Below are 10,946 nucleotides of genomic sequence, written 5' to 3'. Positions count from 1 at the left end.
ATGATAATCAAAATCTACAAAATAACTAGTAACTAGTAAGAATGTCGTTCAAAACGAAACACTATAGTGCAGCGTCCAAAGACAGGTCAATGCGATTAACAGAACCTTTCAGTGTCTAAAGTAAACAACCGTTTATTAGCAGCATGCCTCAGGTTTTAGTGTGTCTTTGAGAAGAGACATAGCTGTTGCTACGTTGTGTGTGTCCAACACACATTCATACTTTACACATCACACACAACACACTCACTCGCTGTCATCCTGGCCCCTCCCACTTCTCATGCCAGTATATGTGTATCATGTTAAAGTATCAATAATACCGTAATAACAACAATTATGACTCTTAATACAGGTAATACTTGCATGCAACTTTTTTGATCGGTGGAGCATGGTCTTAAAATGATCCTTCCAATAAGTCTACAGCAACAACATCCTAACAACCATTGGTGGGAAAGTAACTAAAGCACATGTACTCAAGTACAATTTTGAGGTATTTTTACTTTACTGGAGTATTTCCAATGTCCAGTACTTTTACTGAACTACTCCACTTACATCTCAAAGGCAAATATTATACTTTTACTTCAGTACAATTATTTGAAAAATGTAGTTACTAGTTACTTTGTAGATTTTGATTATTATTACAAAGCATACATTACCTAACCTGACTCTGCCAGATGGGGGCGGTATTGAGTAACTACAAAGCTTCTTCAGCCCTATACATTTCGGCCATTTGAAAATAGCCGATCTACAAGCTCACAATGTGTTGCATCGATGCATTGTGAGCTTGTAGATCTGCTATTTTCAAAAGGTTTTTGCTTGTGAAATGGGATATTCATTCTGCATAATGAATACTTTCTCTCTTTTGGTACTTTGAGTACATTTTGATATCAATACTTTTGTACTTTTACTCAAGTAAAATGTTGTTGTGTTTCTACATTGCAGTATTGATACTTTTACTTAAGTAAAAAAAATGTAGTACTGTTTCCACCACAGAACGTGTGGGAACCATGGTGGGAACACATGGCTTTGCCTCCATTTCCCCAAATGCATTTCGGCCAAACGTCATCGTGTTATTGCGGAAGTGCCGAGATTATAGTGTAATGTGGATTTTTGACAGTTGCATCCACTCTTCACCGCAACGTTAACATCTATTGTGCTTTTGCCACCACCGTCGTTTATTGTGACAAAATACAAGTTATTATGGCAGCTCTAAAATACGCCGGTATGGATGACACTGATAGCGAAGACGAATTGCCTCCTGGATGGGAAGAGAGGTCTACGAAAGACGGATGGGTCTATTTTGCAAAGTAAGCAAACTGTGTTATGGGCTCAAATTAAGCAGCATAACAGTAACATAATAACACAATAATAAGGGTCTACTTAGTTTAGTAAAAACCGAGATCAGTAAAAACCATGCAGGAACTAGCATGATGTTGTGTAATAGTAATAGCCTAGGTCTGAGGTAATTGTCTTGAGTTTTGCATAATTTTTGCACGATTGACAGGTGTCATCAATTACGTACGCCGCACCACCAACCGCAACGCACTGTCTATTGCACTGTTTCCCAAACACCGGGTCGGGACCCATTTGTGGGTCGTGGACAAATTGTTATGGGTCACGACTAAATAAATATCCCTTTTATTTTATTTTGTATCTATACATTTCCCCCCAAAAAATCATGAATTAGAAACAAATTCAATGTTTTTCAAAATAATTTATATATATTTTTTTTAAAATCAAAGAAATTCCATAAATTAGAAAACAAATGTTTAAAGAAGTAGTGAAAATAGCCGATCTACAAGCTCAATGCCACGCATTAGGAGCTTGTAGATCTGCTATTTTCACTAGTTTGGGCCCTGGGGAGACATCAAAGCTAAAAGGTTTGGGCACCAGTGGTCTATTGTCCTCACTGGAGGAAATGTGTTCCGTGTGGAACTCGTGGAAAGGTGCAGATATTTTACAAAATACACGTTTTCTGCCAGAAGTGAACTTTCAAATGGATATGAAAGCAGATCATAATAGCTGACCTGACCCCAAGTCGCAGTAATTAATGATTGGGTGAGCAGCCTTGTACACACGCAGCGCTACAACTTTGCTGCTGCGATGACTCACTGACCCAAGAGCCTGGAGGTCATGCGAGTGATGGCTGTAGAGGCCAGGGGTCTTCAATAGGGGGTCCTCACTCCTCAGAGTTACTACAGGGGGGCCCGCCAAATGTATATGTGATAGTATAATTGTTTTACATTAACCGCTTGAACCCTAGCAGCATCCCTATTCTGAGGAGAACTTTAGCCAAAAAATAGCAGATCTACAAGCTCACAACCCTTACAGCACAAGGCGTTGTGAGCTATCTATGAAATCTATGAAAATGTGTGTGTGTGTGTGTGTGTGTGTGTGTGTGTGTGTGTGTGGGGGGATCCTTGCTTCATCTCTCTCTCAGCTAAGGGTCCTTGGCCTGAAAAACGTTGAAGACCCCTGGTATAGGCTACATATATATATAAATAGATGAAATGTATGTAGCCTATATCACAGCTATTCTAGGGCTAAGTTTTATAGAGTCGCATTGTAATTTGTTCCCCATGGTGCAGAGGATGTCAAACGAAAGGTAAAACGTTGTACCCATATAGTTGTGGTTGTACCCTACATACTTTGACAGCCTCTATCTGTCTTGTGCCGAGGAACTCACTATATTGTTCCTGTAGGATTGTGGCCCGTTTTTCAGAAGGCTGCCTGCTGACACACATATGGTCCTCTCTCATCACAACTGTCCCTGAAAAAACCCTGTCCCATAATGATTACAGTCCCGAAGGTGAAGCATAACTCCCATTGTGATGAAATGCTTAAAAGATGCTCTAGGTAAACGCTCTATTAGACTCCATTAGGTTTTCATATGAGCACAAGTGGGGCATGGACCATGGATGTCTTGGTATATTTGTACATCTGATTGCCAGACACCTTGGAGAGTTCAAGGTTGATTTGAGCTCAGCTTTTATCATGCTTCTGATTCATCAACTAAAGCGGATATCCATTAACCCATTGGTTCTCAAAATGGGGTCCAGGGGTCCCCAGCTAATTGATAGTTTTAGGAACCGTAATGTACCTGTACACTCTCAGAGTTATGGGGGCCTGTGGCCTAATGCATAGTCTACTAAACTGGGGGTCCTTCAAATTAAAGACGTTGAGAAGCACTGCTTTTACCCCTCTATATAATTAGATGGTGCCATTTTCTTTTTTTTTGCCAGGCACACTGTTAGAGTTTAGACAATCAGAATTCACCAGATTCACCAGTGCTGCTGCAGCAGCTGCCTGGAGGGAACCCATGGGTCCCCTCCAGGCAGTGCGAGCTCCCCAGTCTTGTTCACTCTTTAAATGAGTGTATAAACAACCACCCTGACAACTAAGTTATGTAAGTATCTGACACTGCCATCCTCAGCCTATTGCATAAGGATAAGAGCTCATCCACCTACAGTACATCTCAGAGATACAGAAGTGCAATAGTGTGACAAGCACCACTATTGTGGTGTACTGTTCAGTGTTCACATCAGGGCAGCAAGTTTGCAACTATCGATTATTTTCTTAGAGAATATTCTAGCTATTACTTTTTCAGTTAATTGAACAATCAAGAATTAAAAACACGCTTCTTGAAAAAAGTCTTTATGTATCACTGAATCGATTAACCACATTAGCGTTATTTTATAATGCGTTGCGTTTTTGTGCCCCAAGTATTTATTATGTGTCTAATTATGTGCATCTTCATGTGTAGTAATGTACGTCAAATACCTTAGTTTTCATTCACTTGGGCAGTTCCTTGTTTATCTGTTTATTTAGTTACATTTGTTGATCAAATGGAAAATTCTCTTTGTCTTTGTTAATAAGTAACACAGTGGGTATTTCATAAACATATGATTTCCCACCATTTTTGTTCTTACTATTGTGATCTGTTTGTTAACGGTTTGAAATTGGGATCAGCATCAGACCCAAAAATCTGACATCTGTTGGGCTCAAGTTTAGTTAAGTTACAATTGTAATCTGACCTTTCCTCGCCACAATTTCCTCTGTCTACCTACAGCCATGATGAGATGAAGACACAGTGGGAGCACCCCAAGACAGGGAAGAAGAAACGCTGTGCTGGAGGTTTGGTTCTTTTTCTGGTTATGCTCTTCCCATGTCCATGCACTACACTACATTACCCAGAGATGGAGTTCTTAAGGAATACTTAAAAATACTTAAGGAATACCCACAAAATTACCCTTTGTCTATGAAATACTCATCTCGTGAAGCCTTGAATAGATGGAAAATATTGGCCCATTTGCCAATTATAGGCTAAAAAAGCTCATCATCCTTCAGCCAACCAAGGCCACTGGCCATGAAAACATCCCCACCAGATTCCTCAGAGACGCAGCCGTCTCCATTGCTTCCATGGTAGCCCACATTATAAATGTATCCATCAGTCAGTGTCACGTCCCACAAGAATTTAAACTGGCAAGAGTAATCCCTCTGTGTAAAGAAACAAACAAATTAGAACCGGTCAACTACCGCCCTGGCTCCATCCTTTGTTCCATCTCAAAGGTTATAGAGAGATTAATTCACGAACAGATCAGCTGTTACCTCACTGAATGAAAACTGCTGTTTGAATTCCAATCTGGCTTCAGAACATCCCACTCACCTGCCTGCTGTATTTGATTGACTACATCAAATCAAACGCGAAGTACACTCGGGCAAATACTGCGGCATGGTCATGCTGGACCTCCAAAAGACGTTTGCCACTGTAAATCATTCAATTCTAATGAATAAGCTGAAGGTGATTGGTTTTGATAACGCATCTGTAAACTGGATGAAATCCTATCTTGAGGGAAGAGAACAAGTGGTTGATGTCATTGGAACCCTGTCTTCGTCCCTTCCAGTGAACTGTGGGGTTCTCCAATGAAGCATACTAGGGACGTTACTGTTACCTATTACCTATACATTAACGACATGAAAGCAGCCTGTAACTGCAATTTGTTCTTGTTCGCTGATGACTCGGCACCCCTGGTCTCGGGTGAGGACAAAATGCAAGTTGAGGAAACCCTCAGTTCTGAACTCGGCAAAATCCGCACTTGGCTTTCCAATAACAAACTGTCATTACACCTTCGTAAAATAGAATCCATTATTTTTTGGTCCAAACAAACCCGTAGCAATGCAATTTTTTTCAAGGTCAGAGTTGACAGTATAGTAATCTCAAGCAAAGAAGAGGTTATCTATTTGGGCTGTATTCTTGACAACAAACTGATGGGTGATAAAATGGCATCAACAGTGATCAAGAAAGTCAATCATAGAACAAGGCTTTTGGCCAGGATTTCCTCTTTTGTCAACAAAAGTGCTCTGAAGACTCTAGCTGGAACCCTCATTCAATAAAAATAAAAAACTAAGCTTCAGACCTCCCAAAACAACTGATATGAATACTTCTCTGCCTTAAGCCCATGACCCCCCTAATTCCAACACACTTTGCTAGTTTGGGATGGCTCAGGGTAGAAGACAGGGTTAAGCAAATATCACTGGGATTGGTATTTAAGATAATCAAAGAGACATTGCCCTCAGTGCCCTCAATACCCTCATACATGTCAAACTATTTCTACAAAGTGAGTGACACCCACAACACTAGAGGGAGCCACCATGATCTGGTACCACCCAAATTTAGAACAAACATGGGAATATTCTCATTCTACTGCTCTGCCACCAACATGTGGAATGCCCTGACACCATCCATTAAAAGATGTGTAACACTGGTTTCTTTCAAAATTGGCCTGAAAAAACACCTATCAGGAGACCCAAAAGGAGAGGTCAATGTAATTTTCCCATCTCTTTTGTACATATAGTGTTTGTATTTGTTGATTTGTTATCTCAGATAAGGAATTTAGACTGTCCTGCAACCAATTGCTCATAGAAGTATCCCTATTTCTTGTTATTTGGTGACTGATCAGATTTTGAGAAACGTATTATTTTATATTATGAATTATGTTTATTTCTCTCAGCTTGTGTTTCAGTGTTTTAAGTGGCTGCTGATGCTGGTATTATGTTACATTTTCTTCAATATACTCTGACCTGGTTGAGCACGGCTTGCATACCGTGTCCATTTACATTCAGTGGATGCATTTTCACTCCTGATTCATACTGACAAAGGGTCATTGATGTTTACTTTAACACAGTTTGAAAATTATATGTCTTTCTATTCCCATAGATTTACCATATGGATGGGAGCAAGAAACTGATGACAAAGGACAGATCCTCTATGTTGAGTAAGTTTCGGCAATTGCTTTTTGTCGAGTGTTTTATTTTCAAGTTCTATCCATAATAAACTAAACAAAACCCCAAAATACAAAGACAAACAAAAAAGGAATAGGAACTAGTAGTTCCAATTCATTTTTTGCTAGCCTTCTTTTTTGCATCACTAGGACAAACATGACGTTACAAAGTAATAGCCTAAAGGCCAATTCCTAGTCTAGACGTAGCATACACTGACCAGACTTTGCTGATATGATGCAATGTCCAACTGGTCATGTCCGCACTAAGCTTAATTGTGACCACACCTACCTAGCGTTCACGTACTGGCATGGCATGGCATGAAACTGTTTCACATCGACATTCACTATCGCAGTGAAACGCTCTTTCTGCGCTTCCGTCTTTAGACTTGGCAAATGTGATGCGCATTGCAATTGATTTGAACTTGTTTCTCAAAAATAGGACAGAAAATGTATTGATATGTAATGTGAGAACACGATTGGTGTCCTGAAATGGAAAATAGCATTTGTCAACAAAATATGAAAAATATAGCTTTTACAAACATACAAAGTTGGAAATTGTTTCAGGCCATCTTGTGCTTGGATCATGAAAAAGCAAACAAATGCAGACTGTGTGTGTGTGTGTGTGTGTGTGTGTGTGTGTGTGTGTGTGTGTGTGTGTGTGTGTGTGTGTGTGTGTGTGTGTGTGTGTGTGTGTGTGTGTGTGTGTGTGTGTGTGTGTGTGTGTGTGTGATCCCAAGATCCACATGATTAGATTTCTTTTGCATAGATGCATAGATTTTCAATGCATGAATTCAAACGCTACTTTCATGCTCGTCTTTAGTCTCACTTTTACTTCAATGCAATTTCAATTCAATTGTATTATAGTGCAAAACACAAGGAGTTGTCTCAAGACACTTTACATAATTGAGCAGTGACCCAACATTTTCCCCCTGAGCAATCATTTGGTGACAGTAGAAAGGAAAAACTCCCCTTCTTCTCCAGCTCTTCTTAAATTTCACTTCATCAGACAGTCTTTCTTGGCATATGGTGCTTCTTTTTTTTGGCGTTGTGCATGTAGCTGCATGGGCTAAGATTGATCTACTTTTGTGGGGACAGACATACACACATATAGACAAAACCCTGTTCTAGATGGCTTAGCCATAAGCCATCTAAAGTCTGCTGTAAAAATGCAGAATATTGACAAAAGGCTTCAGCATTTGTGCACTCAAAATAGCCACAGTGATAAACAAAACACATTAGGTTTTTTCAGTGCACATCAAAACTAGATCTACTTCAGGCAAACTAATGTTTTTGTAAAGTATTTGAAGTCACCCCAAAGCCTGCTCTTAAAGCAGCCTCTGTCAAGCCAAGCTTAAATACAGTAAACCACAAAACCTGTATTATGTCTTTGAAGCCTCACTACCCTGAGTTTCCAAAACATCACCACAGAAACACGTTCAAACTGTTTTTATTTAGGGACAGTAACAAAAAGGTAGGAAAGTGGAAATAAGTAAAATGAAACTTCTTCCCGGACTGGGATATTCCGCATCCTGTATTCCATGTCAGCATTGCCTGGAACAAACATGCACAGGGTTACAATCACACGAGAGGCGGAGGGTTGGCTCGTCAATCTTCGCCATCGATTGTCTTTAAAGGCAAACGGGGAGGGAGTGTGAAGTCTTGACGCTTAACGTTTCTTCCACAGAGGAGACTGAGACTTAATCTCTCCCTTCTCTTAACTCATTCCCTGCCTAGAACGACTAAAACGACTTCTGTCCCATAAGCCCTGTCTGCCTAGAACGACTAAAACGACTTTTAATTAAAAAAAAAAAATTGACCCAAAGACCAAGGAGATATGATTTTTCGAAGATCTAGACTCCCATCCACTTCCTTGTTAACTTAAAACTTTGTATCTCGGCTCCTGAGTACTTTTTTTTTCAATGAAAAATCTCTGGCAAACGCGGCCAGAAATAATTCTGGCAGTTAATGAGTTAATCTGCCTGTTACCTACCACATAGTGTCATCTGAGATGTCCACATCATAGCATAAACATGGCAAAATCATCCCATTGCTTAATTATTAACTAAAAACAATTTGGATAGTAGTTTCATCGCACACTCATGTGAAAGTAGACTCAATACCACTCTCAGAGTCTGACGTGGGGGATAATCAAGATTTGATCTTTTTCAAGTTGCACAGTGACATGTAATGTATATAGCCATACCCATGTGTGTAAGCACCATAACCCATTCAATCCGGGAAGGCATCTGTGTAACCACTTTAACCATTATTTTATACTTTGGCTATTCAAAAATAGCAGATATACAAGCTCATTGCGAGTGCTGTGCTATGAGCTTGTAGATCTGCTATTTTTTTTTAATCTTGAAAATGTTTTTATTATTATATTATATATATTTTTTCAAGCAAAAATGTTTGGTAACACTTGATACTTATAAGTTATTATAATATGCCTTATAATGCGTTATGATTATGGCTATAAAGCATTATGAGTATTTATGAGCTCTTTTAAATCTGATTATACAGGGTTATGAGCAGATCATAATGCCTTATAAGTATGTTCATGATGCGTTATAACATGGAACAACATTCTTTGAGATGGGGGTCCGCGGCCAAATTCATATAATGTTGGGGGGAAAAAGTTTGAGAACCACTGATATAGTAACCGATTGGCTGATTTAGAAGACATTTTAGAAGGTCTTAATGGGTTAACACAGCTGTAGGCTATTCCCACTGATTAAGCTTGTGGTCTGTTGATTCCCTCAACCACCTTACCTAGCTGCAGTCGCTGTCCATGGTGCTGAAATGTCCCCTCAGCCAGCTTCTCTCCCCAGTGGCTCTCGGTGGAGAGTTGGGCCCACAGCGACACACTAATACCAGCAAACAACATTTTGATTCACTTTAACCTATTAAGACCTGAAGCCGATTCTATAAAATGTCTGTTTTTAGAATGTCTTCTAAAAACATTTTTTTGAAAAAAATTATGTTATTTTGTCAGTGGTTCTCAAACTTTTTCTTGTCAAGGACCCCAAAATGTATATGTATTTGGCCAAGGACCCCCATCTCAAAATATTTAGTTCCAGGGACCCCCAGAAGCAAAGATTGCACTCGGAAGCACTCGGTGCCGCGCTATGAGCTTGTAGATCTGCTATTTTTCAATAGCCAAAGTGTAAAATAATGCTTTTTAGCTAAAATCTAAAAATGACAGATGATTCTCCCGGTCTTAATGGGTTAAAAACACAATGTTTAAAAACAAATGATGCAGCATGTTTAAATGTTTAACATCTTTTTCATTACTTACTTGGCTCATGTAATTGTACTGCCATTCTACTGTTGTTCATGATGGCGATACGTGACTCAATGGGTTTCTCCTATGATATGTTTGGATTGTGACCAGTGGTGGAAAAAGTACTCAAATGATTTATTTAAGTAAAAGTATCAATACTGCAATGTAGAAGTACTCTGTTACAAGTAAAAGTCCGGAATTCAAAATTTACTTCACTAAAAGTACAAAAGTATTGGTATCAAAATGTACTTAAATTACCAAAAGTAAAGTACTAAAATGTTTGAAAATAGCAGATCTACAAGCTCACAACGCGTCGCGATGCGACGCGTTGTGGGGCTAAAGTGGTAAATAGGTAAATAGGGCTAAAGTGGTAAATGTACGGTTTTATAATGTAATAATGTATATCTGCAAAGTAACTAGTAACTAAAAAAGTTTTCAATTAATTGTAGTGGAGTAAAAGTACAATATTTGCCTCTGAGATGTAGTGGAGTAAAAGTACTGAAAATTGGAAATACTCCAGTAAAGTAAAAATACCTAAAAATTGTACTTAAGTACAGTACTTGAGTAAATGTACTTAGTTACTTTACACCACTGGTTGTGACCCACAATTTGTGCACCACTGCTGTAGAGGAATCGATTCACTGTGCTCTGGACAAGCAGAAGTCAGGATTCTGCTCTGCTGTTATTAATAATTACATCACAATTTGTGTTGAAGTTTGTTGATGTCCCTGTTTGTTTAAATGTTTTTCCTCTTCTGTTATTCTCAGTCACATCAACAAGAGGAACACCTATTTTGACCCGCGTCAGGCATTCACAGTGGAGGATGTTCTGGTGAAGCCTAAACGTTATGATGGAAACACTTCGGCCTTAGAGATCCTTCAAGGTCGTGACCTCTCTGACAAGGTGGTCCTCATTACTGGGGCAAACTCTGGGATTGGTGAGTTTTCTAGCGTCCCACTGTCTCATTTTAGTCATTGTTTTTATATAGCAAATATTGTAGGTGCAGTAAAATGTGTTTTCAAAGTGGAGCCACTAGGTGGTGATGTGGTATTACGCTGCACTTTGGGTGCACCTGACAAGTGCCTTGTTATTGTCCCCTGCAAGCAGAGTCCCCATATTATCCCTTTAAAACCAGGCATTCATCAACATTAGCCTCTAAAATGATACACTTAAGCTCAACAAATCACTCACTAATACCGAACATGATTGTATTGAAGTTCATTAGCTGGGCTGAATTGGATGTCATTGTTAACTGTAATGAATGGTGTCCATTTCGCCCCAGCAAATGCATGGCTCAGTATATAATGGTCTGGAAACAAATGTATTTCCTCTTTTATTTAGTATGAATTAGCACGAGCAGAGGCCATTTATTCAGACTAGCCGCT

At 39.3% G+C, this 10,946-nt stretch overlaps 1 protein-coding gene across 1 annotated transcript in view; it reads left to right on the top strand.

Annotated features, from left to right (window-relative positions):
- The first annotated feature begins 1,088 nt into the window (after positions 1 to 1,088).
- Positions 1,089 to 10,946, top strand: part of wwox (WW domain containing oxidoreductase) — a 174,873-nt gene continuing 165,015 nt past the window's right edge. Inside the window, exons 1-4 of the mRNA XM_080437671.1 lie at positions 1,089 to 1,304; positions 4,067 to 4,131; positions 6,215 to 6,272; positions 10,329 to 10,498. Of these exons, the coding sequence (XP_080293797.1) occupies positions 1,198 to 1,304; positions 4,067 to 4,131; positions 6,215 to 6,272; positions 10,329 to 10,498 (400 nt within the window). The 5' untranslated portion in view covers positions 1,089 to 1,197. The remainder of the gene's footprint in view (positions 1,305 to 4,066; positions 4,132 to 6,214; positions 6,273 to 10,328; positions 10,499 to 10,946) is intronic.

This window comes from Gymnoscopelus braueri (genome assembly GCF_963280865.1).
Source record: "Gymnoscopelus braueri genome assembly, chromosome: 9".
In the NCBI taxonomy this organism is placed as follows: Eukaryota; Metazoa; Chordata; class Actinopteri; order Myctophiformes; family Myctophidae; genus Gymnoscopelus; species Gymnoscopelus braueri.
Note: the sequence above shows the minus strand (reverse complement) of the source record. Positions and strands in the feature narration are given on the sequence as shown.